Source organism: Borostomias antarcticus (assembly GCF_949987555.1).
Source record: "Borostomias antarcticus genome assembly, chromosome: 6".
Taxonomy (NCBI): domain Eukaryota; kingdom Metazoa; phylum Chordata; class Actinopteri; order Stomiiformes; family Stomiidae; genus Borostomias; species Borostomias antarcticus.
The window spans coordinates 32,609,290-32,636,804 of NC_140239.1; the positions used below are offsets into that span (position 1 = coordinate 32,609,290).

At 49.0% G+C, this 27,515-nt stretch overlaps 2 protein-coding genes across 3 annotated transcripts in view; both read right to left on the minus strand.

Annotated features, from left to right (window-relative positions):
• Positions 1–8,119, minus strand: part of dnajc5ga (DnaJ (Hsp40) homolog, subfamily C, member 5 gamma a) — a 33,274-nt gene extending 25,155 nt beyond the window's left edge. For both annotated transcript variants that reach the window (XM_084439473.1, XM_084439472.1), the window contains exon 1: positions 7,958–8,119. The gene's annotated coding sequence lies outside the window, so the exon portion shown is untranslated. The remainder of the gene's footprint in view (positions 1–7,957) is intronic.
• A 7,025-nt stretch (positions 8,120–15,144) lies between these two features.
• Positions 15,145–27,515, minus strand: part of cad (carbamoyl-phosphate synthetase 2, aspartate transcarbamylase, and dihydroorotase) — a 63,689-nt gene continuing 51,318 nt past the window's right edge. Inside the window, exons 36-43 of the mRNA XM_084439892.1 lie at positions 25,743–25,927; positions 24,935–25,009; positions 23,754–23,966; positions 23,073–23,198; positions 20,574–20,729; positions 18,933–19,034; positions 15,660–15,754; positions 15,145–15,476 (exon numbers count right to left, since the gene is read on the minus strand). Coding sequence (XP_084296018.1) covers positions 15,377–15,476; positions 15,660–15,754; positions 18,933–19,034; positions 20,574–20,729; positions 23,073–23,198; positions 23,754–23,966; positions 24,935–25,009; positions 25,743–25,927 — 1,052 coding nt within the window. The 3' untranslated portion in view covers positions 15,145–15,376. The remainder of the gene's footprint in view (positions 15,477–15,659; positions 15,755–18,932; positions 19,035–20,573; positions 20,730–23,072; positions 23,199–23,753; positions 23,967–24,934; positions 25,010–25,742; positions 25,928–27,515) is intronic.

Below are 27,515 nucleotides of genomic sequence, written 5' to 3' on the forward strand. Positions count from 1 at the left end.
TATGAACAGCAGTCATTCACATAGCATCATGACACCATCCTGTGATGTTCCCTGGCCAAATTGGTAAACTGTGTTTTAGCAAGCAAGATTGTTGCTTAGGGTGAGGCAGCCCACAGGAAGCTGCTGGTGCAACTGAAGACTCTGGCATTCCTTGATAACCCTCCTTTCTCTCAGATTCAGCCTTACTACTACTACCACCACCGCTACTACTACTACCGCTATTACTACTACTACTACCGCTACTACTACTACTACCACCACCGCTACTACTACTACCGCTACTACTACTACTACTACCGCTACTACTACTACCGCTACTACTACTACCACTACTACTACTAATACTACTACCACTACTACTACTACTACTACTACCACTACTACTACCACTACTACTACCATTACTACTACCACTACTACCACCACTACTACTACTACCACCACTACTACTACCACTACTACTACCACTACTACTACTACCACTACTACCACTACTACCACTACTACCACTACTATTACTACCACTACTACTACTACCACTACTACTACTACTACTACTACTACTACCACTACTACTACTACTACCACTACTACTACTACTACTACTACTACTACTACTACCACCGCTACTACTACTACCGCTACTACTACTACTACTTGCTAATTATATACTATATAGAGCCGATAGAGGCACTAGGGGCGGTGGAGTGGCCACATATGTTTCATGTGATCTAGCATCTGAGCTAATTATTCCTGCTGTCGCACCTTTACACTTTGAGGGTATCTTTATCAAGATAACTTTATATGAAAATAAGTACTTAATAATTGGCAATATCTACAGACCTCCCTCTGCATCTGTTGACTCTTTCAAATGTATGGTCTCTACGATTAACTCTTTAAATTTTAAAAATGAACTTATTTTATTAGGTGACTTTAATAAAAACTGGTCTGCTAAATCGGCTAAGGAAATCAACACTATTAATAATCTGAACCTCACTCAGTTAATCAAAGAACCAACCCGTGTCACATCTACATGTCAATCTCTGCTCGATTGGATTCTTGTCTCACATCCAGCCAGATTCCTTAAATCAGGCGTCATGTCCGACTGCTTTAGTGATCATTCAATTGTATACTGTATTTGGAAAATCAAATTGCTCAAACTTCCACCTAAAGTCATTAAAATCAGGCAATATAAGAAATTTAACACAGATAACTTTATCAACGACTTAACAGCAATCAATTGGGACAGGTATCAATTAATCTCAGATACTCATAACTGCTGGGATTTCCTACACTCAGAGCTTACCAAGGTCATAGATAAACATGCACCCCTGAGAACCACAAAAGTTAAAGGGAGACATCTTCCCTGGATTACATCTGATCTCATTAGCTCTTTCAGGGAGAGAGACAATGCATGGTCCACTTTCAGAAGGACTAGGGACCCGGCAGATTGGGAACATTACAGACACTTGAGAAATTCAACCAAAACAATGACCAGAAATGCCAAATGCAATTATTATAGAGATTCTCTTGCGAATGACTTTAAAAATCCTAAACAATTCTGGAGTAAAATTAAAACTTTAACCAATCCAACTGACTCAAACATAACAAGGCAGATTAAGGTCAACAACACAATATTAAAGGATCCACTTTCAGTCGCTCAGGCTTTTAACCAGCATTTCTCCTCTGTCGGTTCCGTCCTTTTGTCTGATCCCTCTCCTTCTCCTGGTGGTGATATCAGCAGCGCATTGGTCAGGAGTAGTAATTTTTCCTTCAAAAAAATAACACCTGTCGAGGTCTTCAATGCTATTGGTGATTTAAAATCTAGCAGTGGTCCAGGGCTGGATGGTATTGAAGCACGATTTCTTAAGTTATCATCACACATTCTTAGCTACCCACTTTGTGATCTATTTAATATGTCTCTATCCACTTGCGAAATACCGTCGATGTGGAAATGTTCACGCATAACACCTTTACACAAAAGTGGTGATGTACTTGAGCTCAACAATTACAGACCCATATCAATTATATGTGCTACTGCAAAAGTATTCGAAAAACTGATCTATAATCAACTATCATCATATCTTACTGAACATAATATTCTAGCTCCCTCTCAATCCGGCTTCCGTCCAAACCACTCCACGACCACAGCTCTTTTAAAGCTCACTAATGATATTTATTCTGCAACAAACAAGAACAAACTGACAGGTGCAATTTTCATCGACCTATCGAAAGCATTTGATTTAGTTGACCCCTATCTTCTACTAGATAAACTGTATTCTATTGGATTGTCACGCAAGGCATTGCTTTTGTTCAATTCTTACTTACATACTCGCAAACAATGTGTTGTTATACAGGGAACTAAGTCTGATACTTTGATTCAACAAAGAGGTGTGCCACAAGGCTCAATTCTTGGTCCTCTTCTGTTTTCCATTTTTATTAATGAAATTCCTTTAATCTTTTCTGATTGCTGTGCTCATCTCTACGCGGACGACACAGTCATTTATACTTCTCAAACTAACATAGCTCAAATTGAACATACATTACAGTCCGATTTTAATACATTACAGACCTGGCTTATCAATAACAAATTAATACTTAACAAAAGAAAATCTCATACAATGATCTTTGGAACACGCCAAAGCATCAAGAACAAAGCCTCATCATTTAATATTACCTGTCTTGATGGCACTTCTCTGCTTAGAGTTGAACATATAAAATACTTAGGAGTGTCTCTTGATTCAAATCTTACATTTAAATCCCATATCAGTCATATAGTCAAGAAAGTCAATTTTTCTCTCTCAACATTGTATAGATCTAGAAACTGTTTTTCTTTCCTTGTCAGGAAGAAACTAGCAACACAGCTAATTTTACCCATAATTGATTATGCAGATGTTGTGTACCAGTCTGCCTCCAAAACCATCCTGCTTCCTCTTAACACCATTTATAACCGAGTATGCAGGTTTGTACTTGGATGTGCTTTCACTACCCATCATTGCTCAATGTATGACTCTTTGAATTGGCCTTCCCCCACATCTAGGAGGCATCAACATTGGTTGCATTGCATATTTAAATGTATCCACCTCAATTACCCCATTTATTTAAAGCAGTTGATGATCCCATTCTCTTTCACATATCATCTACGACACTCAATGCAATTTTACTTCTGTGTCCCTCCAGCGTCAAAATCTATAGCTAAAAAAGCCTTTATGATTAAAGCTCCATCCGATTGGAATAATTTGCCTGCCAACATAAGATCTCTAATATCCTTTTACCGGTTCAAAGTGGCACTATCATCATACTATGCAAACAGCTGTATGTGCTTCTGATCTCAGATTTGTGGTAAAATGTCTCATTATGTATAGCTTCTGTAAAGTTTCAGTATCACTGACATGATCCTTCCATGGGTATATCCTGTGATCTCACATATGTATTGTATACAAGACATTATGCTTAGCTCTCATTGCACTTGTGTGTGTGTGTGTGTGTTGGGGTTTGTGTGTTTGTTTTATGTATATATGTATACTATGTATGTACTCTGAGTCTGTATATGTATGTATAGGACCCCCTTGAAAACGAGATAGTTTATCTCAAGTGGTAACTCCTAATAAAAGAATTTCAACACTACCACTACTACCACTACCACTACCACCACTACTACTACTACCACTACTACTACTACCACCACCGCTACTACTACTACTACTACTACTACCACCACTACTACTACTACTACTACTACTACTACCACTACTACCACTACTACTACTACTACCACCACCGCTACTACTACTACTACTACTACTACTACTACTACCACTACTACTACCACTACTACTACCACTACTACTACTACTACTTCTACTACTACTACTACTACTACTAAGCAGCCCACAGGAAGCTGCTGGTGCAACTGAAGACTCTGGCATTCCTTGATTCCTTTCTCTCAGATTAACCCTAACACTTACACTAACCCTAACCCTCCTTTCTCTCAGATTCAGCCTTACTACTACTACCACCACCGCTACTACTACTACCGCTACTACTACTACTACTACTACCACTACTACTACCACTACTACCACTACTACTACTACTACTACTACTACTACTACTAGGCAGCCCACAGGAAGCTGCTGGTGCAACTGAAGACTCTGGCATTCCTTGATAACCCTCCTTTCTCTCAGATTAACCCCAACACTTACACTAACCCTCCTTTCTCTCAGATTCAGCCTTCCTGACAGCTGGTTAGCTACCTTTGTTGTGGCATTTTGAACTTTGACATCCTAAACAGATGGCAAAAATTGTGATTTATGTATTAAGCTGCAGACTAAAGCGAATGTTTAAAACAAAATAGTTAGATATATTATATCATACATTGCTAATCTGTTACAGATCAGGATTCTGCTTAAAGACCTCATCATTCTAAACAACACAACGGATGGGTCAGATAATGATAGCTAATAATCAGCAAAAGACAGCAGAATTCCCCGAACTGCTGCCACAAGGTGGACCAGGTTCTGTCCCCGGGGGTCAGGGTTAGGGATTAGGGGTTCTGATCACATGATCATGTGTTGTAGCTAACTACAGCTAACTGTCATCGGAAATGGGTTGAGATAACCAGCCAGCTAACGTTATTGGGTGGCTAGTGCTACGGTCTAGGCTACACAAGTTAGCAGGTAAGGACGGATGGAGAATCAATTCAGGCTGAGTCTTAAGTCTTATTAACAGTTGTTAATCTGCCCTTGGTTCATGGAGTGTAATCCTCTAATCTCCACATGGAGAATTAGATTCGTTCCCGTCTTTCCTGGTGCTAGACGCTCCGCATCTTACTAGTGCTAGCTATTAGAACCATCAGGGTTAGGGTTAACCCTAACCCTATTAGAACCAGCAGGTCATAGCTAGTGCTAGCTATTAGAACCATCAGGTCATAGCTAGTGCTAGCTATTAGAACCATCAGGTCATAGCTAGTGCTATTAGAACCATCAGGTCATAGCTAGTGCTATTAGAACCATCAGGTCATAGCTAGTGCTAGCTATTAGAACCATCAGGTCATAGCTAGTGCTATTAGAACCATCAGGTCATAGCTAGTGCTATTAGAACCATCAGGTCATAGCTAGTGCTATTAGAACCAGCAGGTCATAGCTAGTGCTATTAGAACCAGCAGGTCATAGCTAGTGCTATTAGAACCAGCAGGTCATAGCTAGTGCTATTAGAACCATCAGGTCATAGCTAGTGCTATTAGAACCATCAGGTCATAGCTAGTGCTAGCTATTAGAACCATCAGGTCATAGCTAGTGCTAGCTATTAGAACCATCAGGTCATAGCTAGTGCTAGCTATTAGAACCAGCAGGTCATAGCTAGTGCTAGCTATTAGAACCATCAGGTCATAGCTAGTGCTATTAGAACCATCAGGTCAAAGCGCATTGTGTTGCCTCTGGGTATGAAATGCGCTATACAAATAAAGCTTTGATTGATTGATTGATAGCTAGTGCTAGCTATTAGAACCATCAGGTCATAGCTAGTGCTATTAGAACCATCAGGTCATAGCTAGTGCTATTAGAACCATCCGGTCAAAGCAAGTGCTAGCTATTAGAACCAGCAGGTCATAGCTAGTGCTAGCTATTAGAACCAGCAGGTCATAGCTAGTGCTAGCTATTAGAACCATCAGGTCATAGCTAGTGCTAGCTATTAGAACCAGCAGGCCATAGCTAGTGCTAGCTATTAGAACCATCAGGTCATTAGTGCTATTAGAACCAGCAGGTCATAGCTAGTGCTAGCTATTAGAACCATCAGGTCATAGCTAGTGCTATTAGAACCATCAGGTCATAGCTAGTGCTAGCTATTAGAACCATCAGGTCATAGCTAGTGCTATTAGAACCATCAGGTCATAGCTAGTGCTATTAGAACCAGCAGGTCATAGCTAGTGCTATTAGAACCATCAGGTCATAGCTAGTGCTATTAGAACCAGCAGGTCATAGCTAGTGCTATTAGAACCAGCAAGTCATAGCTAGTGCTATTAGAACCAGCAGGTCATAGCTAGTGCTATTAGAACCATCAGGTCATAGCTAGTGCTATTAGAACCATCAGGTCATAGCTAGTGCTATTAGAACCATCAGGTCATAGCTAGTGCTATTAGAACCAGCAGGTCATAGCTAGTGCTATTAGAACCATCAGGTCATAGCTAGTGCTATTAGAACCAGCAGGTCATAGCTAGTGCTATTAGAACCAGCAGGTCATAGCTAGTGCTATTAGAACCAGCAGGTCATAGCTAGTGCTATTAGAACCATCAGGTCATAGCTAGTGCTATTAGAACCAGCAGGTCATAGCTAGTGCTATTAGAACCAGCAGGTCATAGCTAGTGCTATTAGAACCATCAGGTCATAGCTAGTGCTATTAGAACCAGCAGGTCATAGCTAGTGCTATTAGAACCAGCAGGTCATAGCTAGTGCTATTAGAACCAGCAGGTCATAGCTAGTGCTATTAGAACCAGCAGGTCATAGCTAGTGCTATTAGAACCATCAGGTCATAGCTAGTGCTATTAGAACCATCAGGTCATAGCTAGTGCTATTAGAACCATCAGGTCATAGCTAGTGCTATTAGAACCATCAGGTCATAGCTAGTGCTAGCTATTAGAACCATCAGGTCATAGCTAGTGCTATTAGAACCATCAGGTCATAGCTAGTGCTAGCTGTCTATATTATCTCCAATAGCATCGAAAGATTCACCCAGTAGTCGTTTGAACGCAGTAAGTCAGGGACTGATGTGAACCAGCTAGATCATTCAGGACAGGGTTAGGGTTAGGGGACTGGGGTTAGGGTTAGGGTTAGGGGACTGGGGTTAGGGTTAGGGGACTGATGTGAACCAGCTAGATCACTCAGGACAGGGTTAGGGTTAGGGTCAGGGTTAGGGTCAGGGTTAGGGGACTGATGTGAACCAGCTAGATCATTCAGGACAGGGTTAGGGTTAGGGGACTGGGGTTAGGGTTAGGGTTAGGGGACTGGGGTTAGGGTTAGGGGACTGATGTGAACCAGCTAGATCACTCAGGACAGGGTTAGGGTTAGGGTCAGGGGTTAGGGTCAGGGTTAGGGTTAGGGGACTGATGTTAACCAGCTAGATCATTCAGGACAGCCAGCTAGCACCAGCCTAGAGGAGATTATATATATACAGTTTGATTTGAAGACAAGCCTACTGGTACAAGCCAGCGATAAAGCCAGGAGACAACATTGGGACTGTCTAGCATGCTAGCATAGTAGCACTGTCTAGCATGCTAGCATAGTAGCACTGTCTAGCATGCTAGCATAGTAGCACTTTCTAGCATGCTAGCATAGTAGCACTGTCTAGCATGCTAGCATAGTAGCACTGTCTAGCATGCTAGCATAGTAGCACTTTCTAGCATGCTAGCATAGTAGCACTGTCTAGCATGCTAGCATAGTAGCACTGTCTAGCATAGTAGCACTTTCTAGCATGCTAGCATAGTAGCACTTTCTAGCATGCTAGCATAGTAGCACTAGCGCTGCCCAGCAGCTCACCCACTAGCTAGTGCTCTCTAAACGGGACCTGCCCGGTGAATTCTTCTAGATTATACTAGCCTTAGATTATACTAGCCTTAGATTATACTAGCCTTAGATTATACTAGCCTTAGATTATACTAGCCTTAGCTACCGGCTAGCTAGTGCTCTCTAAACCCTAACCCCGCCTGCCCGGTGTTAGCATCTAGATTAGACTAGCCTTAGCTACTTATACTAGCCTTAGCTACTTATACTAGCCTTAGCTACTTATACTAGCCTTAGCTACTTATACTAGCCTTAGCTACTTATACTAGCCTTAGCTACTCATACTAGCGTTAGCTACTTATACTAGCGTTAGCTACTGTAGGCTAACTACCTTTGATCATCATGCTAGCACAGCAAGTGCTTCAATCAGTGCCAGTGGGGGGTGTTTTAAGAGGCCTTACCTTCTGCAAATCTGACGTGGTATAGTTCGTTGTAACGTTAACGGGACCATAGAGGAATCCACCATGTATTTCCTCCCAGTCAGTATCTCGCTGTGTACACTAACCCCAACCCAGTACAGATCTGAATGTGCTCAGTATCTCTCTACTCCCCACAGCCCCGCTGAGCACACTAACCCCAACCCAGTACAGATCTGATGCGAGTCCGGCTCAGCTGACAGGAGACGTAGACGATTGGTTGATTCTCAGGAAGTCAAGTTCGTCACACACAGGATGCATTTCCAAAAGATCGCATTAGGAGACCTTCTTCTTCTTCTTCTTCCTTGGGTTTTATGGCGGATCGCAAACAGCTCAAAGGTGCATACCGCCACCTACTGTACAAGAGTGTGCATCATCATGTCATCATCCTAGTGCTCACAGACTACAGTCTGCCCCACAACCGTGTGTCACCCAAGAAAGTAAATAGAGCCTTCCTGCAGATTCCTACCCCCTCCCCCTCCGTGCCCAGTAAACCCCTCAAAGTCCATTCCCGTCCTGCTTCTCTGACCTTATCCCGGAGTCTCCCTCTCTCTACTTCATAGGTGGGACAGTGCAATAGAACATGTTCAGTGTTTTCTGCAGCTCCACAGTGCCCACATGTACCACTCCCCCTTTTCCCCAGTACAAACAAGGTGCCGTTCAGTCCCGTGTGATCAAACCTGAGTCTAGCCATGACGATTTCCTCCCTCCTGTTCTGCGCAGTGTAGTTCTTCACCATAACTGACTTCTGCACCCTGTGATACCCCCTCCCCTTCTGGTCTTCATCCCACCTCTTCTGCCAGAACTCAAATCCCTTCCTCCTAATTACCGCTTTCCCCTCTCCCTTCCCGAGCGGAACAGGCACCGAGATGACCTTAGTCAGCGCACCTTTCGCCAGTCGGTCTGCAGTCTCATTCCCTGTCACCCCCTCATGTGCCGGAACCCAACAAAACTGCACGTCTATCCCACCCCTGTGAAGCCTAAACAAACTGTGATACAATTCAATAAGTAGATCCTCCCTGATGGACTGGGTGGACTGTATACTGTCCAGCACTGATTTGGAGTCCGTGCACACCACCACTCTATCAGGTCTGACCTCCTCCACCCACTGCAACCCAAGGATGACCGCCACCATTTCAGCCGTATACACAGATAACATATCAGACAGCCGCTTGGAAAGACCCACTTCGAACCCCGGGACATACACTCCAACCCCCACTCTATCCAGTTCATCCTTTGACCCGTCAGTGTAGATCTCCACACACCCGTAGTAACTCGCACGCAGATACATGCCCGTGTTCATACCCACTTCACCCGGCTGCCATCCATGCTTCCTCTCCAGGACGCGCCTGTCCACGGTTACTTCAGGGAAGAGCCAAGGGGGCACCCAACTAACTGGGGCGGACCTAGTGAACTCCATCCCCTCCAGCCCATAGTCCCTCACTGTGGCTCCAATAGTCCACCCAAACCCAGTCCCCTGGAACCTATTGAGTTCCCAGCAGTCCTGCAACGTGAGTTTAGCAAGGTGGTCGTCCCCACAGCCTTGCAGCCTAACCCAGTAGGCCAGCGCCAGTTTCTCCCGCCTGAGCTCCAGTGGCATTTCTCCACCTTCTACGAGCACCGCATTATTGGGGGTAGATCTAATAGCCCCCAAACAGATCCGCAGAGCCCTGTATTGCAACCGATCCACTTTAAGCAATGTAGACTTAGCTGCCGCTGCATACACCACCCCCCCATAGTCCAGAGCTGACCTCATCAGTGCCCTATAAATGTCCAGCATTGACTGCGTTCCTGCCCCCCAGTCACACCCAGCCACAGCACGCAGTAGATTGACAACCTTTTTGCACTTGGTTTCCAAGTGGCGAATGTGTACTGCCCATGTAAACCTGCTGTCGAGCCACAGGCCCAGGTATTTAAACTCTGTAACCAACTCCAGAGGCCGACCATAGAGCATGAGCCCCCCAGCCTCGAGCTTGCGCTTATTAGTGAACACCATGTAGCAGGACTTGCTCGCTGACAGTTTGAACCCCCACTCATAAGACCACCTTTCCACCTTCTCAATTGCCTGCCTCAGCTTCCCGAACACGTACGGCACATTCCTTCCCCTCATCCAAATGGCCCCATCGTCTGCATAAAGAGCCGACTCGATGCATCCCTCAAGGTTCGCAAAAATATCATTAATCATCACATTAAACAACACCGGGCTGATCACACTCCCTTGAGGGATACCATTCACTATGCTGAACAGCTCTGAGACGTCCGCACCCACCTTGACTCTAAGTGTCCTACCCGTTAAAAAGTCCATAACCCAATTGTACAACCTCCCCACAATACCCAAACAGCTCAACTTGATAAGTAGCCCATCCCTCCACATAGAGTCGTACGCCTTTTCAATGTCAAAATAAACTATCACCATCCCCTCCTTCATTTTCATGGACTTTTCAACATCAGAGCAGACTCCAACCAGAGCATCCAGCGTGGAACGCCCTTTCCTAAATCCACTCTGACAGTGACTCAGTAGCCCTCTCCGTTCCAGCACATGACACAGCCTGCGAACTATCATCTTCTCCATCCATTTGCACAAATGAGAAGTCAAAGCGATGGGCCTGTAGCCATCAGGCACAGCAGGGTCCTTCCCAGGCTTACGAAACGGCAAAATCACTGCACTCTTCCACCCACATGGCAAGAGGCCCTCACTCCAGATTCTATTAAAAAACCTCAGTACTAGCTGCAAAGATGCCACGGGTAGCTGTCGGAACATGGCATAGCATAACTGGTCCTGCCCTGGGGCTGAATACCCGGTACCCTGCAAAGCCAATTTGAGCTCTGTCATTGTGAAGTCCACATCTAGAGTTGACCCAAACTCACCTCTCCGATCCCACACATTCCCATGTCTACCAAGAGTGCAGATCGTCTGCTGCCTATGCACTTCATCCAGGTGCTCCCCACTATGCACTGCAGCAAAAGCACGACCCAACATATCCGCCTTCTCTTTATCAGACACTGCCAGCCTCTCCCCAACATTCAGTGCTGGAATACGGACTGATGCCCTCGACCCACTCATTCTCTTAAACATGGACCAGACTTCACCCAGCTGCACATTCCTGCCAATAGAGGAACAAAATTCCGTCCACGACCTCTTTTTTGTGCCTTTCACCACCCTACGAGCAACAGCCCTACTCCGTTTGTAGGCAACCAAATTCTCGGGCGACAGGTCCCTCCTCAAAACTCTAAGAGCCTTGTTACGCGCTCGAACCGCACTACTGCATTCTTCATTCCACCACGGCACCACCTTCTTCCTACGCTGGGTCAACCGTCTTGGTATACTCACAGTGGCAGCATTCAAAATATGACCAGCCATCTCAGCTGCGCAGTCCTCTATGCTACCTTCAAGAGCAACCAGATGAGCCGTGCCCTCACAAGACAACCTAAAAACCTCCCAGTCAGCCTTCCCGAAACACCACCCAGTAAGTGCACACCCGTCTTGCACATACACACTCGCACGAACAACCGTGAGAACTGGAAAGTGGTCACTCCCAATAGACGACTCGGTCTTAACGCGCCACTCACAGGCCGTCACCAGACTACTTGACACCAGCGTAAGATCCAGGCAGGACATTGTACCCCTATTCACATCAAGCCTCGTGCCCTGCCCATCATTAAGGCAGACCAGCGACCTTCCATCCAACACGTCTTCCACCACCTGACCATTACTGTCTGTATGAAGACTGCCCCATAAACTGTTGTGTGCATTAAAATCCCCAACCCACAATTCCTTCCTAGACACCGCCCCAGCTATGTCCTGGAACATGTCCACTGTAAGCGACTTACACGGATTGTAGAAATTGACCAGCCTAATATTGCCCCCCTCCCGCGGGCTGCACAAATCAACCACAACACATTCAACATCCACAGGAGAGGGCACCTCCCTATAGGCTAGCCCATCTTTCAGAAAAGTCGCACACCCCCCACCACTTTGATTGTGCGCCCGATCTTTCCTTACAGACCTGAACCCGGGGATCACAAAATCCAACTGAGGCCGCAGCCAAGTCTCCTGCACACACACAACATCAGGAACTACATCTAACTCATATATAAACTTCTTCATTTCTTGGCCATTGGCTACAAGGCTCCTAGCATTCCACTGCAGAACGTGAAGCACCATCAGTAAGGTGTCAACCCTCCCCATTATCCACTGGTTTAGTCAACAAAGCATGTATCTGTTCCGCTTTAACCTCAGTCACCGCAAGGAATCTTTCGGCTGCCTCCACAATGGCTTTGATCTTATCGCTCTTCCCTTTATGCTGCGCTGCAACATTCATGACATGACAGATGAAGGCCACAAAATCCACCTTGCCCACTACCAGTGTGTCATCGCCAACACTACATTTGTGGGAACACACACCAGGCGGTGGAGCTGGAGCTTGGGGCTGGGGCCGCCTGACCGGCACAGGACCAACACTCTGCACTGCAGCACTCTCAGTCACACCACTAGGAGGCCTGCTGCTCGGCCCCGCCGCCCTAACCGTCTTCAGTGCCTCCGCGTACGATACCCCTGTCACCACCTTAACCCGTTGGACCTCCCTGGCTTCAATCTGCGCTACACATCCACCATATGCAGCACTGTGCTCACCCCCGCAATTACAACAACGCATCTTGGCATCTACCTCACACTTCCCATACTCATGTTGGCCCCCGCAACGGGCGCATCTAACCTGACCCTTACACTGCTGTGCTGTGTGCCCCATTCTCTGGCACTTGAAACATCTAAGCGGCTTGGGGATGAACGCCCTCACACTATACCTCACGTAACCCATTTGCACTGATGGAGGAAGGGCTTTCTCAAACCGAAGAACCACTGACAAGGTGGCCGTCAGCGCGCCATCCCTCTTGCTCATAAGTCTAGTGGCCTCAACCACCTTGCCTCCACGCAGCTCCTTCTTGATCTCCTGCATAGACACACTCACAGGCACACCCGAAATCACACCCTTCAACCGTGCCATTGCACCCGGAACATGAGCCTTCACCCTTTCCCCGCCAAGCGACGACAACCCCAGGATCTTGCTACTCTGTATCTCGCTGTTAGCACAAATCAATACTCGCCTATTGCCGAGAAACCGAGCAAACTTCACCTTCCCTATCTCTTTCTCGATCGCCGTAGTCAGTTTAAGGGGATGACAGTGCCCGCCATCCTGATCAAACTCCACAATTACCTTCCACTCCACGACACGACCGGGGCTCATCCGAGAGCTACCTCCACCGAGTCTCGACTGCTTCACACAGCCGCCCTCGGACTCACTACCTCCCGAACCCTGCCCCCGATCTCTCCTCTTCAAGCTCCTCCTCGGCCTCGCCTCACTCCACTCCATTTGTGTCTTGTACTCACCACTACCACCACCACCATCCGAACTAGTAGACATGTTGATACAGTCAGAGTACAGTTTATGCAATCCCACCAGAACCAAACACTTCGAATCTACCGCCCGATCCTCGCATTAGGAGACCTGTAAGCGGACTTCGTGTTCATTCACTATACTGAAAGTTTGCCATTTTATAATAACGGGTCTTATTCAGAGACACCCTCTTGCACTTTTGTCCACATTGAGTGAAACCTGCGACTAGTCCTGCGTTACCATGCGTCCTTTACCACCATTCATTATCCAATAATAAAACTAGAAAGGGTGCACAGAGAGCACAGGCCTCTGCACATCAATGCATTTTGTTGGTAACAGAGTTGAAATGGTTGAAGTCACACCTCAGTTTATAACAACCTACCACAGGATCCAGGCTAAGGAAATGTAATTATTTTCCTAATACCGTGTTTATCTGATTTGAATCAGATATTGGGCTCCCATTGATGTGTGACTAATGATTAGAGTGGTGTGGGCCATCGGGCAGTACGACGATCCTGGCAGGATTAGAACCCTAACTCATAGTGATTAGAGTGGTGTGGGCCACCGGGCAGTACGACGATCCTGGCAGGATTAGAACCCTAACTCCTAATGATTAGAGTGGTGTGGGCCACCGGGCAGTACGACGATCCTGGCAGGATTAGAACCCTAACTCCTAATGATTAGAGTGGTGTGGGCCACCGGGCAGTATGAAGATCCTGGCAGGATTAGAACCCTAACTCATAGTGATTAGAGTGGTGTGGGCCACCGGGCAGTATGACGATCCTTGCAGGATTAGAACCCTAACTCATAGTGATTAGAGTGGTGTGGGCCACCGGGCAGTACGACGATCCTGGCAGGATTAGAACCCTAACTCATAGTGATTAGAGTGGTGTGGGCCACCGGGCAGTATGACGATCCTGGCAGGATTAGAACCCAGGACTCATAGTGATTAGAGTGGTGTGGGCCACCAGGCAGTACGACGATCCTGGCAGGATTAGAACCCTAACTCCTAGTGATTAGAGTGGTGTGGGCCACCGGGCAGTACGACGATCCTGGCAGGATTAGAACCCTAACTCATAGTGATTAGAGTGGTGTGGGCGACCGGGCAGTATGAAGATCCTGGCAGGATTAGAACCCTAACTCCTAATGATTAGAGTGGTGTGGGCCACAGGGCAGTACGACGATCCTGGCAGGATTAGAACCCTAACTCATAGTGATTAGAGTGGTGTGGGCCACCGGGCAGTATGAAGATCCTGGCAGGATTAGAACCCTAACTCCTAATGATTAGAGTGGTGTGGGCCACCGGGGAGTACGGCGATCCTGGCAGGACTGGTAAAGATGAAGTGAAGGAAATAGTCCAAGTATGGCCACGTTCTGTTCTCATTCTCATTTGTGTATCCGCCAGTGAATTATGGATCTAATTCACTGGCGGATACACAAATGAGAATGAGAACAAAACGGGGCCAAAATTTGAATGGTTTCAAGTTGGCCCATGCTACACCCTTCCACTGAGTTCTGTGAAAATCGCTCAGGTAGTTTTTGTTTAATCCTGCTAAAGAATGAACAAACAAATAAACAGACAAAATAAACAAGTGGCTGAAAATAAATACCTCCGCCCTGCCAGTCGCCAGGCATGGAAGCAAATCAAGTCGTCCATTTGCAAGGCAGCCATGAGCTCACAATAAGTAATACAAAACAATATGACCCAAGTATTGACATTTTTATTAAATTATCTACAAAAATCCAACAAGACTTAGACCTCTTATTATTTTCACTTTACCCTTTCCCTGCCAGTAAACACCCAAAGATAATGGAAACAGTAACTATAAACTACAGAGTAATCAGTTCATGTATACTGGTGATGTGATATAGCTCCCTCCCCTTCAGATGATGCCAGGCCTCATCTGCCCAGTACGGTGGCCCAGAGGGTCCAGGCCTCATCTGCCCAGTACGGTGGCCCAGAGGGTCCAGGCCTCATCTGCCCAGTACGGTGGCCCAGAGGGTCCAGGCCTCATCTGCCCAGTACGGTGGCCAGGAGGGCCATGCGGATGTACATGCCGTTCTCGGCCTGGCGGAAGTACGCAGCGCGAGGATCCGTGTCCACCTCCGCGCTGGTGAAGAAGGGTTAGGGGGGGGTTAGGGAAGTCAACATGCAGTCAAATCAACAAGAGCTTTATTGTCCACCACATGTGCGAGAAAATTGTCTTTAGCTTTGTAAGTTAAGAATGCATCATCACTGACTACATTATTTGCGATAAAAGATTCACTGGAAGACAAACAGGGTTGACCCCTACCTGATCTCATTGACCCTGGGTAGAGGGTGCATGACCACCATCTTCCTCTTGGCGCCAGTCATGATGTGTGGGGTGAGGATGAACTGGCCGAAGCACTGAGGGACCAACACAGCAGGCACTTAGGAACACGTGGCCTTGCCCTAACCCTAACCCACTAGGGGACATCTCTAGGTAATAGGCACTTAGGAACACGTGGCCTTGCCCTAACCCTAACCCTAACCCTAACACGTGGCCTTGCCCTAACCCTAACCCACTAGGGGACATCTCTAGGTAATAGGCACTTAGGAACACGTGGCCTTGCCCTAACCCACTAGGGGACATCTCTAGGTAATAGGCACTTCACAGTTTGATTCAGATGGCTATGATGTCATTATAAACGATGGTCAATGATTATAAAACAATTATTGATGCATCTTGATTCATTTTTTATTCATATTCATGATTTTTCTCTCTCACTGTGTTACTCTTTGCCATTTTAAAAATAGTGTATTTGTAATGATCCATAATTAATATAAACATGATTATTTTCCATGAGCTTTTATTAATATGAAGGTTGGAACTGGAAGCTTACATTTGCCAGTATATTTGACCAGGCACTTTATGTCCCAGATACCTAGTGGAAATTGTCCTTGTCATATTTGTGCACATTGATATTCTATGATTACGGGTAATCAATTCACTCCCATGTCTGGGAGTCTGGCATTAAGGTTAGAATCAGAATCATATGTAACACTAGATTAGGGTGACCAGACATCCTGCTTAGTCCGGGATCGTCCCAGTTTTAAGATGGGTGTCCTGAATTATGACAAATATTCACTACTAACCTGCCCTGGTTGAACATTCACTACCAACCTGCCCTGGTTCACTACCAACCTGCCCTGGTTCACTACCAACCTGCCCTGGTTCACTACTAACCTGCCCTGGTTCACTACCAACCTGCCCTGGTTCACTACCAACCTGCCCTGGTTCACTACCAACCTGCCCTGGTTCACTACCAACCTGCCCTGGTTCACAACCAACCTGCCCTGGTTCACTACCAACCTGCCCTGGTTCACAACCAACCTGCCCTGGTTCACTACCAACCTGCCCTGGTTCACTACCAACCTGCCCTGGTTCACTACCAACCTGCCCTGGTTGAACATTCACTACCAACCTGCCCTGGTTCACTACCAACCTGCCCTGGTTCACTACTAACCTGCCCTGGTTCACTACCAACCTGCCCTGGTTCACTACCAACCTGCCCTGGTTCACTACCAACCTGCCCTGGTTCACTACTAACCTGCCCTGGTTCACTACTAACCTGCCCTGGTTGAACATTCACAACCAACCTGCCCTGGTTCACTACCAACCTGCCCTGGTTCACTACCAACCTGCCCTGGTTCACTACTAACCTGCCCTGGTTGAACATTCACTACCAACCTGCCCTGGTTCACTACCAACCTGCCCTGGCTCACTACCAACCTGCCCTGGTTCACTACCAACCTGCCCTGGTTCACTACTAACCTGCCCTGGTTGAACATTCACTACTAAACCATCCTGTTTTTCTATTACTAAGAGCCTGGCTCAAGACCCTGAATCTGAATTCTGGAAAAGCTATTCAGCTATTGAGTAAGGAAATGAGACGAAATGCCAATTCATCCTTTACTATGTCCCGCCCCCTTGGTTACTGTTGCTACGCCTGTCAAATATGCTGTGAGTAGGTGCTGTGATGTGTGAAGTAGGCCTATGGACGAGAAGAGAGCGCCTCGGACAGACTGAAGTAGGCCTATGGACGAGAAGAGAGCGCCTCGGACAGACTGAAGTAGGCCTATGAGGAGAAGAGAGCGCCTCGGACAGACTGAAGTAGGCCTATGAGGAGAAGAGAGCGCCTCGGACAGACTGAAGTAGGCCTATGGACCAGAAGAGAGCACCTCGCACAGACTGAAGTAGGCCTATGGACCAGAAGAGAGCGCCTCGGACAGACTGAAGTAGGCCTATGAGGAGAAGAGAGCGCCTCGGACAGACTGAAGTAGGCCTATGGACGAGAAGAGAGCGCCTCGGACAGACTGAAGTAGGCCTATGAGGAGATGAGAGCGCCTCGGACAGACTGAAGTAGGCCTATGAGGAGAAGAGAGCGCCTCGGACAGACTGAAGTAGGCCTATGAGGAGAAGAGAGCGCCTCGGACAGACTGAAGTAGGCCTATGGACCAGAAGAGAGCGCCTCGGACAGACTGAAGTAGGCCTATGGACCAGAAGAGGGCGCCTCGGACAGACTGAAGTAGGCCTATGGACCAGAAGAGAGCGCCTCGGACAGACTGAAGTAGGCCTATGGACGAGAAGAGAGCGCCTCGGACAGACTGGGACCTAACTGTATTTTCCTATTACGAACAGTTGAAGCCTGAAAATACATGTTGCAACAGAGTGAGCACATTGTTCCTGCCTGTGTAACAAACGCTGAAATCATTGATTAATAATAATAATAGTTAATAATCAATTGAGATTATTTATGAAAAAATGGCTGCGCTAGATATGTGGTTTACCTGTTAAAATGTCCATGTAATTTATATTATGTTGGGGAGCGAAACTTTGCTTGGCCAATGTACTAGTAGCTTGTTTATAATTAATTGAATCTATATGGTATATATACAACTCTTGCTATTCTGCTTTTTCAGGAATATCAAAGGTAATTCAATTTAGGAAACAGTCACAAGCTCCCTCAGTTAGGAAGCTAGCTAGCTGGAATGCTGTTGCTAGCTCCCTCAGTCAGGAAGCTAGCTAGCGTCCTGTACATTGAGAGTATTAAAGTACATTGAGAGTACATTGAGAGTATTAAACAGGTCCCCTCTTATAAATATCTAGGAGTTATGATAGAAGCTACCCTATCATGGACCCCTCACATTGATTTTATCTGCAGGAAGATTCAGAAGTGAATTTACTCTCTCCATAGACTTAGATCCTTTCGTACTCGTATTCAGATTCTGTCACTTTTCTTTACTTCTGTCACTCAGAGCGTCATGTTGTACTGTAGTACGGGTTAGGGTTAGGGTTAGTACAGCCTGTAGTACAGCCTATCCGTTTCCCTTAAAACCAAGTTTTTTAGCCAGATCAAAATCTGCGCTAAGATTATTGGCCAGCCTGTAAAGTATTATTGTATCGTATTGTATCAATACTAGACATGTCCCTCAAATCATCTCTCCCATTTAAACATGCTTCATGAAGTAGACACAGTTATACACATATCACGTATGTCTCTGGGTCTGTCTGCAACATGGGTTAACCCTAACCCTTCCTCACCGCTCTGTACTCCTCCTCTGAGGCAAACCTCTCCTTCTGGATCCTGGTCATGTAGAGGACGTCAGTCTCAGGCAGCGCCTCCTCGATGCTCTCAAACTCCTCCTACACACACACACACACACACACACACGCGCGCACGCACGCACACACACGTTAAAACTCCTACACACGCACACACAGAGGTAAACCACTGGCCTAGTCCAAGGAAGGGAGCATGGCAGGTTAGGGGCAGGTGAGGGGCATCTCTAGGGCAGGTTAGGGGCATCTCTAGGGCAGGTTAGGGGCATCTCTAGGGCAGGTGAGGGGCATCTCTAGGGCAGGTTAGGGGCATCTCTAGGGCAGGTTAGGGGCATCTCTAGGGCAGGTTAGGGGCATCTCTAGGGCAGGTGAGGGGCATCTCTAGGGCAGGTGAGGGGCATCTCTAGGGCAGGTGAGGGGCATCTCTAGGGCAGGTTAGGGGCATCTCTAGGGCAGGTTAGGGGCATCTCTAGGGCAGGTTAGGGGCATCTCTAGGGCAGGTGAGGGGCATCTCTAGGGCAGGTTAGGGGCATCTCTAGGGCAGGTTAGGGGCATCTCTAGGGCAGGTTAGGGGCATCTCTAGGGCAGGTTAGGGGCATCTCTACCAATTCAAACATTAAACACGGTTCTCTCTAGTTGTTAAAGGCCAGTACAACACGTCTGAGACAAACATGACATCATCATAACCCTAACCCAACATCATCATAACCCTAACCCAACATCATCATAACCCTAACCCAACATCATCATAACCCTAACCCAACATCATCATAACCCTAACCCAACATCATCATAACCCTAACCCAACATCATCATAACCCTAACCCAACATCATCATAACCCTAACCCAACATCATCATAACCCTAACCCAACATCATCATAACCCTAACCCAACATCATCATAACCCTAACCCAACATCATCATAACCCTAACCCAACATCATCATAACCCTAACCCAACATCATCATAACCCTAACCCAACATCATCATAACCCTAACCCAACATCATCATAACCCTAACCCAACATCATCATAACCCTAACCCAACATCATCATAACCCTAACCCAACATCATCATAACCCTAACCCAACATCATCATAACCCTAACCCAACATCATCATAACCCTAACCCAACATCATCATAACCCTAACCCAACATCATCATAACCCTAACCCAACATCATCATAACCCTAACCCAACATCATCATAACCCTAACCCAACATCATCATAACCCTAACCCAACATCATCAAACACTCTGACACTCCAGACAAACACTTCAGCTCATCTCTATGGTAACCATGACGAGCATTGCTTGGGTTTAGCATCGTTTCCTCTATCAGACTTTTCAGAAGTGTTCATACAGCCAACCAATAACACTAAAGCTTTCATACAGCCAACCAATCAGACTACAAGACAATCTATGACACCATCTGCGACCTGAGATACAGGAGGAGCAAGACAGGTCAGCAACACCCCAATCGCAGATAACGTGTCTGATCGCTGCCATTTTTTGAGTAAGACGTGTCGTACAATGTTACGAAGCATATATTGGCCTTCAGTGTGTTTCTTTTGACAGTCTCTTGGCTGCTTTTACGTTATTTATGGAAGAGTCCTCACCTGCTTGATGCCCTTGGAGGCCACGTAGTCGATGATGTCACTGGGCATGTGCAGGTTCCTAGGAGCCACATAGCGCAGCGTTATCCTGTACTGGGTCAGCAGCCGGGCCAGGGAGTGCACCGTCCGGCCATGCTTCAGGTCCCCCACCATGGTGATCTGAGGGAGGGGGGAGAGAGCGCAGCGTTATCCTGTACTGGGTCAGCAGCCGGGCCAGGGAGTGCACCGTCCGGCCATGCTTCAGGTCCCCCACCATGGTGATCTGAGGGAGGGGGGAGAGAGAGCAAGAGAGAGAGAGAGAGAGAGAGAGAGAGCAAGAGAGAGAGAGAGAGAGAGAGAGGATGATAGAGAGAGCAAGAGAGAGAGAGAGGACGATAGAGAGCGAGAGGAAGAGAGAGAGAGAGAGGATGATAGAGAGAGCAAGAGAGAGAGAGAGGACGATAGAGAGCGAGAGAGAGAGGACGATGGAGAGAGAGAGAGAGAGAGAGAGAGAGAGAGAGAGGACGATAGAGAGCAGGAGAGAGAGAGAGAGGACGATAGAGAGAGAGAGAGGACGATAGAGAGCGAGAGAGGACGATAGAGAGAGGACGATAGAGAGAGAGAGAGAGAGGACGATAGAGAGAGCAAGAGAGAGAGAGTAAGAGAGGACGATAGAGAGAGCAAGAGGAAGAGAGAGAGAGGATGATAGAGAGAGCAAGAGAGAGAGAGAGAGGACGATAGAGAGCGAGAGAGGACGATAGAGAGCGAGAGAGGACGATAGAGAGAGCAAGAGAGAGAGAGGATGATAGAGAGAGGACGATAGAGAGAGGACGATAGAGAGAGCAAGAGAGAGAGAGGACGATAGAGAGAGAGAGAGGACGATACAGAGAGCAAGAGAGAGAGGACGATAGAGTGAGAGAGAGAGAGGACGATACAGAGAGCAAGAGAGAGAGAGAGAGGACGAGAGAGAGCGAGAGAGAGAGAGAGGACGAGAGAGAGCAAGAGAGAGAGAGAGGACGATACAAAGAGCAAGATGGGTAGAGTGTAGGTAGGGTAGGGTTAGGGTGTAGGTGCGGTTGGGTAGGGTAGGGTGTAGGTGGGATAGGGTTAGGGTGTAGGTGCGGTTGGGTAGAGTGTAGGTGGGGTAGGGTTAGGGTGTAGGTGCGGTTGGGTTGGGTGTAGGTGGGGTAGGGTTAGGGTGTAGGTGCGGTTGGGTAGGGTGTAGGTGGGGTAGGGTTAGGGTGTAGGTGCAGTTGGGTTGGGTAGGGTGTAGGTGGGGTAGGGTTAGGGTGTAGGTGCGGTTGGGTTGGGTGTAGGTGGGGTAGGGTTAGGGTGTAGGTGCGGTTGGGTAGGGTGTAGGTGGGGTAGGGTTAGGGTGTAGGTGCGGTTGGGTTGGGTAGGATGTAGGTGGGGTAGGGTTAGGGTGTAGGTGCGGTTGGGTAGGGTGTAGGTGGGGTAGGGTTAGGGTGTAGGTGCGGTTGGGTAGGGTGTAGGTGGGGTAGGGTTAGGGTGTAGGTGCGGTTGGGTTGGGTAGGGTGTAGGTGGGGTAGGGTTAGGGTGTAGGTGCGGTTGGGTTGGGTAGGGTTAGGGTGTAGGTGCGGTTGGGTTGGGTAGGGTGTAGGTGGGGTAGGGTTAGGGTGTAGGTGCGGTTGGGTTGGGTAGGGTGTAGGTGGGGTAGGGTTAGGCTGTAGGTGCGGTTGGGTTGGGTAGGGTGTAGGTGGGGTAGGGTTAGGGTGTAGGTGCGGTTGGGTTGGGTAGGGTTAGGGTGTAGGTGGGGTAGGGTTAGGGTGTAGGTGCGGTTGGGTAGGGTGTAGGTGGGGCAGGGTTAGGGTGTAGGTGCGGTTGGGTTGGGTAGGGTGTAGGTGGGGTAGGGTTAGGGTTAGGGTGTAGGTGCGGTTGGGTTGGGTAGGGTGTAGGTGGGGTAGGGTTAGGCTGTAGGTGCGGTTGGGTTGGGTAGGGTGTAGGTGGGGTAGGGTTAGGGTGTAGGTGCGGTTGGGTTGGGTGTAGGTGGGGTAGGGTTAGGGTGTAGGTGCGGTTGGGTTGGGTAGGGTGTAGGTGGGGTAGGGTTAGGGTGTAGGTGCGGTTGGGTAGGGTGTAGGTGGGGTAGGGTTGGGTAGGGTGTAGGTGCGGTTGGGTTGGGTAGGGTGTAGGTGGGGTAGGGTTAGGGTGTAGGTGCGGTTGGGTTGGGGTGTAGGTGGGGTTGGGTAGGGTGTAGGTGGGGTAGGGTTAGGGTGTAGGTGCGGTTGGGTTGGGTAGGGTTAGGGTGTAGGTGCGGTTGGGTTGGGTAGGGTGTAGGTGGGGTAGGGTTAGGGTGTAGGTGCGGTTGGGTTGGGTAGGGTGTAGGTGGGGTAGGGTTAGGGTGTAGGTGCGGTTGGGTTGGGTAGAGTGTAGGTGGGGTAGGGTTAGGGTGTAGGTGCGGTTGGGTTGGGTAGGGTGTAGGTGGGGTAGGGTTAGGGTGTAGGTGCGGTTGGGTTGGGTGTAGGTGGGGTAGGGTTAGGCTGTAGGTGGGGTTGCGCGCCTCACCGTCATGCCATTGACTGTCCCTAGCTCCTCTCTGATGGTGAAGACGTCCAGCAGGGCCTGGGTGGGGTGCTCTCCCACCCCGTCCCCTGCGTTGATCACAGGCTTCCGGCAGTGCCGTGCTGCAGTCTGGGGGTGGAGGGTGGGACACAAACTTTAACATGAACTTATAGGGTGCTTATAAGAAGAAGTTAAACCCAACTGGCCCTTAAAGCCACCCAGCACCCCAACCCCCAGAGTGGTCCCCCAGCTCCTTAGCAAGTCCCTTAGACTAACCCCACTGAGCCAGCCACCAGCCCCCCAGGCCAGCCCCTAACCCCCATGCCGGCGCCTAACCCCCGAGCCAGCCCAGAGCCCCCAGCCTGGTGGCCTAACCCCCGAGCAAGCCCAGAGCCCCCAGCCTGGTGGCCTAACCCCCGAGCAAGCCCAGAGCCCCCAGCCTGGTGGCCTAACCCCCGAGCAAGCCCAGAGCCCCCAGCCTGGTGGCCTAACCCCCGAGCCAGCCCAGAGCCCCCAGCCTGGTGGCCTAACCCCCTAGCCAGCCCAGAGCCCCCAGCCTGGTGGCCTAACCCCCGAGCCAGCCCAAAGCCCCCAGCCTGGTGGCCTAACCCCCGAGCCAGCCCAGAGCCCCCAGCCTGGTGGCCTAACCCCCTAGCCAGCCCAGAGCCCCCAGCCCCAGCTCACCTCCACGGCCCCAGGTGTGGGGTGTCGGAGGACCAGCACGTCAGCGTAGCAGCTCATGGTCTGGACCGAGTCACTCAGAGACTCGCCCTTCTGAGAGGAGGAGGTGGCCTCGCTGAAATGGACCACAGAACCACCTAGACGCTGCATGGCCGCGGCAAACGAGCTGCTGGTCCGCGTGCTCACCTCATAGAACATGGAGGCCATCACCTTACCCTGGGGAGAACATACATACACGTTATCCAACACACACAGTTTGATTTGACCTATGATCAATCACAAGTCACATCTCCTGCAAACAGAGAGCTTCACGGCGAGCGGTCGTGTTGTCTATACTGCTGCTAGAGCGGTCGTGTGGTCTATACTGCTGCTAGAGCGGTCGTGTGGTCTATACTGCTGCTAGACCGGTCGTGTGGTCTATACTGCTGCTAGAGCGGTCGTGTGGTCTATACTGCTGCTAGACCGGTCGTGTGGTCTATACTGCTGATAGAGCGGTCGTGTGGTCTATACTGCTGCTAGAGCGGTCGTGTGGTCTATACTGCTGCTAGAGCGGTCGTGTGGTCTATACTGCTGATAGAGCGGTCGTGTGGTCTATACTGCTGATAGAGCGGTCGTGTGGTCTATACTGCTGATAGAGCGGTCGTGTGGTCTATACTGCTGATAGAGCGGTCGTGTAGTCTATACTGCTACTTGAGCGGCCGTGTTGTCTATACTGCTGCTAGAGCGGTCGTGTGGTCTATACTGCTGCTAGAGCGGTCGTGTGGTCTATACTGCTGATAGAGCGGTCGTGTGGTCTATACTGCTGATAGAGCGGCCGTGTTGTCTATACTGCTGCTAGAGCGGTCGTGTGGTCTATACTGCTGCTAGAGCGGTCGTGTGGTCTATACTGCTGATATAGCGGTCATGTGGTCTATACTGCTGCTAGAGCGGTCGTGTGGTCTATACTGCTGATATAGCGGTCATGTGGTCTATACTGCTGATAGAGCGGTCGTGTGGTCTATACTGCTGATAGAGCGGTAAATTCGTTGCGGTTCAGTTTTTCATTTAGGGATTTTAACCCTAGCCGTTTATGGTTTCATTTCCGTGTCTACACGTTTACACATGTAGACTGACACATGGCTAGTACCTACTTTCAATATGTCCACAGAGCTGCAACAAGGCTATACATAGTACACAGCACCTACCTTCAATATGTCCAAGCCTCTCTCTTTCTGCACCATCAGGCGAAGAGTATGAGCCACGTTGAATAGGTGGGAGATCTGAAATACACAAACTGTCATGCTACTGCACTCCACTAGGCCCTCAACAGTAAAGCAGTAACCCTAACCCTCTTCTGTTTCAGTACCCCATCTTCCCTGAACTGCATGGTTCAGGATGTGGTGTGTGTTAATCCACTTAGTGCGCATATGTGTTTGCGTGTGTAACAGTGTTGTCACAGTAATAAAATGTGAGTTTTGTTATCGGTACGAAGACAAGTGTTATGGTACTTGGTACCAAACGGTACTAATGCTTAAAAAAGAGAGAAACAAGCCAATGTTATAAAAGTGCCCTTCCAGAGAGGCTTTTCCACCATGCTGTATTTCTTTCATGGACATACTGTAACAGGGGAGCTAATGTAATGTTAGTCTATGTTGGTCACCTGTCTGTTTGTTGGGGTTAGGGTTACCTGTCGGTTGCCTCCTCCTTTCGTGAGACACTTTGAGAGACACAGCGGTGCTAGGGCTATGGTTAGGGCTCGCCTTTTGTCAACTTTAAAGCTGAAATATTTCCATATTGTGCCCCTTCTGTATTAGTTGCTGCTGAAGCTGCAGCTATCTCGTCTGAAAAAAGCGCTCTCTCCCGTTGCCATCTTCGTTGCTGTTCACGTTTGCTGCGCACTGCTCAGTGTCGTTTTTTCTCACACACACACACACACACACACACACACACACACACACACACACACACACACACACACATCACCATTCAAAGGACTAAAATGTAAAAATGTACCTGCTCCTTGCTGAACTGCCTGACAGAGAGGACGTGCTGTCCAACCAGGGGGTGGAGCAGAGGGGAGGTCTGGAGGTGGACCAGGCCCTGTGGGGACAGTCCGGTCTGGGCCTGGGGAGACAGGAGCCTGGCCAGGGGGGGGGGGTGGCTGTACACGTCCCCTCCGGCTGCAGCCAGAGACAGCTCTGAGGAAGCAGAGAAACACCGACGGTGAATGGAATGGCCCATGGCATGTAGGGTCACAACCCTAGCCCTAACCCTAGCCTCCCACAACCCTAGCCCTAACCCTAGCCTCCCATAACCCTAGCCCTAACCCTAGCCTCCCATAACCCTAGCCTCCCATAACCCTAGCCCTTACCCTAGCCTCCCACACCCCTAGCCCTAACCCTAGCCTCCCATAACCCTAGCCCCTAACCCTAGCCTCCCATAACCCTAGCCTCCCATAACCCTAGCCCTAACCCTAGCCTCCCACAACCCTAGCCCTAACCCTAGCCTCCCATAACCCTAGCCCTAACCCTAGCCTCCCATAACCCTAGCCTCCCATAACCCTAGCCCTAACCCTAGCCTCCCACAACCCTAGCCCTAACCCTAGCCTCCCATAACCCTAGCCCCTAACCCTAGCCTCCCATAACCCTAGCCTCCCATAACCCTAGCCCTAACCCTAGCCTCCCATAACCCTAGCCCCTAACCCTAGCCTCCCATAACCCTAGCCCTAACCCTAGCCTCCCACAACCCTAGCCCTAACCCTAGCCTCCCACACCCCTAGCCCCTAACCCTAGCCTCCCACACCCCTAGCCCCTAACCCTAGCCTCCCACAACCCTAGCTCTAACCCTAGCCTCCCATAACCCTAGCCCTTACCCTAGCCTCCCACACCCCTAGCCCCTAACCCTAGCCTCCCACAACCCTAGCCCTTACCCTAGCCTCCCACACCCCTAGCCCCTAACCCTAGCCTCCCATAACCCTAGCCCCTAACCCTAGCCTCCCATAACCCTAGCCCTAACCCTAGCCTCCCATAACCCTAGCCCCTAACCCTAGCCTCCCACAACCCTAGCCCCTAACCCTAGCCTCCCATAACCCTAGCCCCTAACCCTAGCCCCTAACCCTAGCCTCCCATAACCCTAGCCCTAACCCTAGCCTCCCACAACCCTAGCCCTAACCCTAGCCTCCCACACCCCTAGCCCCTAACCCTAGCCTCCCACACCCCTAGCCCCTAACCCTAGCCTCCCACAACCCTAGCTCTAACCCTAGCCTCCCATAACCCTAGCCCTTACCCTAGCCTCCCACACCCCTAGCCCCTAACCCTAGCCTCCCACAACCCTAGCCCTTACCCTAGCCTCCCACACCCCTAGCCCCTAACCCTAGCCTCCCATAACCCTAGCCCCTAACCCTAGCCTCCCATAACCCTAGCCCTAACCCTAGCCTCCCATAACCCTAGCCCCTAACCCTAGCCTCCCACAACCCTAGCCCCTAACCCTAGCCTCCCATAACCCTAGCCCCTAACCCTAGCCTCCCATAACCCTAGCCCTTACCCTAGCCTCCCACACCCCTAGCCCCTAACCCTAGCCTCCCATAACCCTAGCCTCCCACACCCCTAGCCCTAACCCTAGCCTCCCACAACCCTAGCCCCTAACCCTAGCCTCCCATAACCCTAGCCTCCCATAACCCTAGCCCTAACCCTAGCCTCCCACAACCTTAGCCCTAACCCTAGCCTCCCACAACCTTAGCCCTAACCCTAGCCTCCCATAACCCTAGCCTCCCACACCCCTAGCCCT